This window comes from Tauraco erythrolophus, chromosome 23, assembly GCF_009769465.1.
Source record: "Tauraco erythrolophus isolate bTauEry1 chromosome 23, bTauEry1.pri, whole genome shotgun sequence".
Taxonomy (NCBI): Eukaryota; Metazoa; Chordata; class Aves; order Musophagiformes; family Musophagidae; genus Tauraco; species Tauraco erythrolophus.
This window is the reverse complement of record NC_141487.1, coordinates 6,333,000-6,340,175: the sequence shown is the minus strand read 5'-3', so window position 1 is coordinate 6,340,175 and position 7,176 is coordinate 6,333,000. Positions and strand designations below refer to the sequence as shown.

The window sequence follows — 7,176 nt, the reverse complement described above, 5'->3', positions numbered from 1 at the left end:
GCCACAGGCTAGAAGGAATTTTTAATGGAAAGGGAGATTGATGGAGGAGATACTCCTCTGCTGGTAATATCATCTGGGAACAAGAGAGCAGTGGAAGGGGAGGACAGGAGTTTCTGAAGGAACGCTACAGCTGTTACACCACGGTTCTTGAATATGCAGCCAATTTAGATTCAACAAGACAGTTAATAGACCCACAGTCTTTGAGGCCAATACTGTGTGAGGACAGGTTCTCTCCTCTTTGCTCCACTCAGATTACACAGGACTGTAGCAAATGTCAGCTGTCTCTTAGTTTACAGATGGGAACTGCACTCACCTGTGTAAGGTATTATGCATATTTCCCACTGAAGAATGCTTAGAATAAATGCTACTGAGTGTGCTATGCTACTTTGGTTATGTGTAATCTTTGTAAGGTACTTACAAATACCACGCTGTTGGCCTGAACCCTTCCTCAGCTTGGCAGAAATTTAGATTTAGACCACAGTTTTGTGAGCTTTTGGGCTTCCTAAATTTATTCTTCCTTCTCTTAGAAACATGTCCTTAGTGAAGACAGTCACTATCCTCATCATTCAGTAATTTGCTGAAGACACCAAGAGCCTCAGAGGCACAGAGGTGCTACATACTCTAATGGTTCCTTCAGGACTTTTGCTGTTCATTTTGGTTTGTGGGTGTCCCATCGTTTTGCTGAGATAGCAGTATCTCACGTGGCTCTCAGTCACATCTCTCCCCTGTTGTTCTTTCGGCTGACACATGTTCAGTGCTGGATTTTTCAAAGCCTGAGTATAATATTTCAGGAACCGACCTTTTAAATTACAAGCCCACAAACTTAAGAAGCTCCTTGCAGTGAAATTTGGATTGCATATCTTTGGTGCATAAGAGTGGTGTGAGGTGTGTGGAAACCACATTTCCAGGTGTGTGGTTAAAGAAACAACTGTCCAAGTATAGACATCATGTAGCAGTGAGCAGCTCTGCAAGGGAATGCTCTCAGGTTTACAGTGCTTACTGTTGGACTCTGGCCTCAAAAAAGTCATTTCATACCACATGCCTCAGTCTGGGAATGCCTCTTGCAAATGGCTGATGTCATGTTCGTGTTTCACTTTGTGAGGGAGGCCTGGTGACCTTTGCAGCTGGATTCTAATAGCCTCTTACTGTCACATCTGTCCAGTGATGTGGAAGGAAAACAGATCCGGTAATCATGGAGCAGATTTATCAGTATGCAAGCAAAGCCCTATGTGTGTGAAAGAGACTTATGGTGTTCAACGACAGAAGGACCAAGATGTGTTTCTCCTTGCGTGACGGTTACTAAGGTTCAAAGGACATAATTCACCATGTGGCTGCACTTCAGGCAGGTTTTGGTGGTACTGAAGCAAGCGATTTGTGCCTGATGTGAATGGATGGCTGAGGTGTAACAGTGGTTATTTCTGTGTCATTTACTGTTGCTACCAATGAACAACATCGCCTGCAGAATCACAACAAGGCCACTACATGAGTTTGCTGTGTATGCCTACCACAGCACGCCTGAGTCTATCCATGGCACTGATAGAAAATAGCATAATCTCCACCTCTTCTCCCAGCCCTGTGGAATTCATTCCTGATGAGGTGTGATCCTTCTCCCGAATAGGTCAGACCCAAGCTTACGTAGCAGCAGGAAACTCCAAAGTGAGAAGTGTGAGTCCAGCACACATACTTAGTCCAACTGATCTTTACTCATCTGGAACTTCTTGGCTTCTTTCCTAGTCATCATAAGCAATCAATTAATTATTTCTTTTTGCTGTTGTCATTGCAGGGCAACCATTGATGAAGTGGAAACAGATGTGGTGGAGATAGAGGCAAAGCTTGACAAGGTAAGATAAGGCAGCTTAGTGCATTGGTTTGAAGAGAGGCTGATGAATTCCCTGCTTAGGAGTATGGCTCCACCATTCTCCTCTAAAAAGTGAGCCCATCTCAGGCTGCCAGGAAACTAATGTAGAATACTCCGGGCTTGTCAACAGGACCATGTCTCCCTCTACTGACAGGTACCTGTCAAGGCTCCTGTGTGACTGCCAAAGGAGTTAGGACAAGAGGTCCAGACTTGGGCTCCTAATGCTGAATGATGGCCTTCTTGTTCTGGTCCTGGATCTCAGGGGACTGACACTGCTTCTGCTGTGGCAAGTTATTTCGGTGCTGTCTGTTTCCCCACTCCACCACCTTGCTTGTGGTATTAAGCTGTGTGGGGTAGGAGCCATTACGTGTCCACACGGCACGGGCATCGCTGCGTCAGCTCGCTCTTGCAGGTAAACAAGGGGCCAGATTCCGACTGGTGATGGTGGTTGCTGTCTGATGTTCAGCCAGGCTATGCACCACAGCTGTAGTCTGACACTGGAAATGTCCTCTCAGGAATGAGTTTGGCCATTTTGCATTTATGCTGGTGATTCTTTACATCCAGTTGATAGTCTGAATTTAAGTCAGAGGCTTTATGATGGAAGGCAACTTTTCCACCTCCACTCCTCCTGATGTCTGAGACATCAGCCAAGTTGTTTCTAAACGAGGACAGACAGAAATGGAGCCCGAAGAGCTGTTGGCTTTTCTTCTGTGAGATTTCCCAGAGTCAGCAAAGGATAAAACTCCTGCATCTGAGGGAGAAATGGGCTTTGTTGAAGTCACAAGCCCTAGGCAGAGCTGTGTCCTATAAAACCTATTTACTGATCAAGCTGCTTGAAATGGTTATCTGCACAAGCTAACTAGTCTCACTGGTGAAAGCTGCAAAGGGATTTAGGTTATCTGTTTTCCTCTAAGCTAAGGCTCTAAAGACAAAGCAGGGGGTGAAACATGCTCTGGTTCTAGCACTGCTGCTCTCGGTGCTCGCTGTAGTTAGATGATTCGGTGTGCCAGGAACAATCCTGGAGCGAGGAGGGCGGCCTGGAAGTACAAGAGCTTTTCAGGGCTCTCTGCTTTTTATTGTTCAGTGCTTTGTTGTAAATTCATTTGAGCTCCTTCGGATAAGAGCTGCAATGAAAAGTCTCGTGCCATTTTGGTCTTCCCTTGGCAGCAGCTATGGGGTGATATTCTGATAACGCCAAGTGGGTGGGCATTTCATTCTGTTTGCATGCATCATTCCCCCTGTCTGCTGCAGAGATCCGGTCATGCAAAGTGCTGGCTCAGTCACTGTCAGCAACAGGCTTATCAGGTCTGGGTCCAGAGCAAGTGAGACTGGAGTTTGCATCTGAAAAGCTACTGAAGTTCAAATTAGTTTCTCTGAGGGTAACTTTGGACAAGACTCAATCACCTCCATTCCTAATAAATCACCCTTGGATGGCGCAGCTTCTCTGCTGTGTACTGGCTGGGTGGATGCCCAGGGCAGCCTTTCTAAGGCTTGGTGTAAATGTTGTTCAGTGGTACCCAAATAGCTGGCATGGCTAGATCTTTAAGAGCAGCAAGCTGGCAAGGACTGACTGCGTTTCTCTGCCTTTTACTGTGTGCCTCAGCACTTAGTTTAGAGATGATTAGCCTTTTAACTCCTGTTTAAAATGGAGGGAAAGGGCAGTGTAAATGATTCATACAAGGGAACACCAGAGATTTGAGGTGTTTCAAAGAGGTTTCCTTCATTCTGTTCTGTGCTCCATCCACAAAGCCATCATCGTTCCCCTTGGGAGTGTGCTTGTGCTGAATGGCCTTCAGCTACTAGAAACATAGCCTTGGCCACAAGTGTTTGCACAGAGGTATGCTAGAAACCGCCACGTTGCAGAATAGGCTGGATTTCCTTTTCAGAGGATCTGTCCAAACCCCTAGCATGTGTCTGGGCTCCAGATGTGACAGGAACTGCATCTGTTTGTTTTTCTTCTCTGGGCTTGGATGGGATAGTACAAGTCTGCTAGCATCCAGTGCTGTTCTGTCAAATTGCGTGGACAGGAGAGGATGTGAGTGTGAAAAAGTGAAGACTGTGTATACTATATATACACAGATATACCACATGTGACTGCATATATGTTTATACATTCAGATATAGTCGGATATATTTTTACAGAACTGCAAACAGTGGCAAGCAAACTTGTTCTGCAATGCATGCCTAGAGACCCAATGCATGCGTTGTAGACCCAAAGCCTTGTGGCTGCATAAATAGAACAAGCACCAAGCCCCAAACCAGCACACCATGCTTCAGTGGGCCTTTGGCATCAAGCCAAACTTGAAACCTACTCATTCCCAGCCTGTAGGTGAGGCTGGTTCATAGGGAGATTTCTAAAGCCATTTTTCATTAGTAAGATTAATATCTGTAAAAAACTCCTGGATTTTGAGAATGGAAAACCTCAGTTCCAAGTGTTGTTCATTATAAGCAGCTAAAGTTTTTCACTTAGTTAAAAAGCCTAAAACAAAAAATTGAAAAAATTGTGCTTAGTGGCCAGCCATTACTGTTGTAAATCTCTTGGGCCTTTGGTTTATGGACTTATCTTAAGTTGTTTAACTAACCTTTTACCTTTTAGGAGGAGCTTTGGCTGAAAGGAGATAGGCTAATGGCCAGGAATTCTGGCTAAGCTAATGCTCCAGTCTTTACAGCCAGTTCCAGGCATGCTAAGGCAGTTTGCTGTCGCGAGGAAGTCTGGGAGTGTTCCCTGCAGCTGTTAAATTATCAAAAGTTAATAAAGGCTGTCTGGAGATGTAAACCTGTGCTGCAGCAAACTAATTCCAAAGTGAGGAAGCCACCTCATTTTGCTGCAAGTTCCAGGTAACTTCACTGGTAACTTCAGTGTAACAAGGCTGATGATGAGAATCGGAGCGTGTGAAGCTTGCTTAAAGCTGTTAACGTTTCTCTGAACAAAGCTCTTTCCAGATCTATCGGAAGGACTGTGCTAAATCACAGGCCATCCAGAGATATGTGCTGTAATCCCTCACAGTGCACCAGCAAAGTTTGCTTGGGCTGCAGAATTGTGGGAATTGATTCACAGTTATCTACAATCTTGATGATTTAACCTGCGTGTGAGGGAACAGATTTTCACTGACTGCACACAGCAGACATGGCTTAAGTGGTCCTGGTCAGTTGATTTTAGGAAAACATGATACAAAACCATCAGGCTGCTGGATGCTGGCTCCCCTTCATTCCAAGGTAGGAGTAAGACAAGTCTCCATGAGTATACAGAACAGCCAGCTGGGCTCAGAGACTTGACAGTCTCAAAGACCAGCATGCTCCCAGCAGGGAGATTCTAGACAGCTTATTTCTTCCACCCAGCACCAAGGAGTCTTACCTCTCCCCAGTCAATCGTGTGATCAGATTCCTTTTATTGCTGTCCTGATGCCTAGAATGAACAGTAGAAGCCCACTGGAGAAAATGGGCTGCCTTGATTCATCTGCCCTCAGGGGATAGTTTGGAACTGTCATTCTTAAGTGACAAATAGAATGTTGACAGCATGGCATAGCCTGAGAAGTTCGATTTGCATCCCTGTTTTTGCCACGTGCAGAAAGGGTTGCTAGTGTAGCCACACCAGGAACATGAATGGCATCCTCTTCCAAAGGTCTTGGGCTGTGATGTTGGTGCAGGTGAAAACCAGCCTGGTGGCAGTTTAGTTTGATGTGATCAGCTGCCTGTTTGCTCACATCTCTCTCCTTGTGCAGCTCGTAAAGCTATGCAGTGGGATGATTGAAGCAGGCAAAGCCTACATCACCACGAACAAACACTTTGTCAGCGGAGTGCGGGACTTGTCGCAGCAGTGCAAGAAGGATGAAATGATTTCGGTAAGTCATCCCGTGGGATGAAGCATGGGACACAGTGAGGGCTGGAGAGTGTTAAGCCTCCTGATGCTGTGAACAGACCATATGTCCAAGACCCTTGTACTGTTTAAGTAGCCATTTAGTATGAGATTTTAATTTTGGAAGAATGTAGAGACCACCTGATAACGCAAAGCTGAAAGGTCACAGTGAGATTCATTGTTTGTAGGGAGAACTGGACTCTTAAGAAGCCAGAGTGCTGGCGAGGTTCTTGGAATCTAGGTCAGTAAGCATCAGTTATTTAGGAAACGTGGGTAACCAGCCTGCACAAGCGCCAACTGACATGTTGATTTCAGCACTAAACTGGAAAGGACGGGGAGCCTATGGCTCCAATGTCAGACATTTCTGAGACGCCTTCTTGCCAAATGGCTGAGTGGCTCTTCAGTGGCTTAATGAGTCTCTCTCAGCCGTTGAACCCCTGGGGATGAGGGGCAGCTGCTTCTATTCACTGCCAGTTCTCTTCACCTTTTTTTTTTGCAGGAGTGCCTCGACAAATTTGGAGACAGTCTGCAGGAAATGATTAACTATCACATGGTAAGATGCCGCTTCCTCTTGCTTTTGCGTGCTGATGGCAACCTCTTTCTCAAGGCATTGATTAATGGTCTCCGGTGCGTGGCTTACTTGACGTTGCACAAAGGTGGTGTCCCATGAAGGGAGTGTCTTTCAGGTTCCAGTCCCTGTGCATTGTGTAGCCAAGACAGCAGCAAAGGGCTAGGAGGTACTGTTGCCTCTAGTAACGGTTTGAATTGGGTGAGCTGTGAGTCTTGTGTGTTCACAATGATCAGTCCTGATGCGTCATGTACACTAGGAAATGAGATTTCCACAGGTTTGCAGAGGAGGTACCACTTAGGGAAAGGTTATATACTGTTGCATGGGTGCCTTTTGGCTCATTTCAGATCAGAGATGTACAATGAATATGTAGAAGGGTGAGGTTAGAGAACCGTTCGTCAAAGGAAGAGGAGAGCTCACAAAGGCCCCACCCTCTGGATGCCTTGTTCTTCTTCTTGGATAGCATAGGATTTTGTAGTGAAGACAGAGAGGGTCCTAAGGAGCTCTGACAGCTCTTAACAGCTTGCATGTATAACCTTGTTGCCGTGGATTTAGGAAACATTCTGAAACTGGGCATTCAAATTTGTGACATTGGGACACTGGCAAGGCTGTGAATGGACCAAGCTGAAAGGACTGCATTGTTCAGTTGATGCTGGGAGCAGACTCCGTGAGCTGTGTGCAGCTCTGTGTTGAAGGATAACACAGGACATATTAACATTACACTGAGATGAAAGGAGGGAAATGTCCAAACAATGGCTGTTCTGCTGAGCTTACTGTATCTCACTAACAGAGCCTGAGGAGTTAGAATCTGCCCTTTCTCCATCCCAAACATCCAGCCGTGGCATCTGCAAACCTTGTAGAAGAAGAAGGTGCTTCATGCTTGATGGCTCCGTG

At 45.8% G+C, this 7,176-nt stretch overlaps 1 protein-coding gene across 1 annotated transcript in view; it reads left to right on the top strand.

Moving 5' to 3' along the window:
• Nucleotides 1–531: 531 nt before the first annotated feature.
• ACAP3 (ArfGAP with coiled-coil, ankyrin repeat and PH domains 3) overlaps nucleotides 532–7,176 on the top strand; it is a 55,829-nt gene continuing 49,184 nt past the window's right edge. Inside the window, exons 1-4 of the mRNA XM_086625511.1 lie at nucleotides 532–569; nucleotides 1,784–1,841; nucleotides 5,581–5,700; nucleotides 6,214–6,267. Coding sequence (XP_086481637.1) covers nucleotides 532–569; nucleotides 1,784–1,841; nucleotides 5,581–5,700; nucleotides 6,214–6,267 — 270 coding nt within the window. The remainder of the gene's footprint in view (nucleotides 570–1,783; nucleotides 1,842–5,580; nucleotides 5,701–6,213; nucleotides 6,268–7,176) is intronic.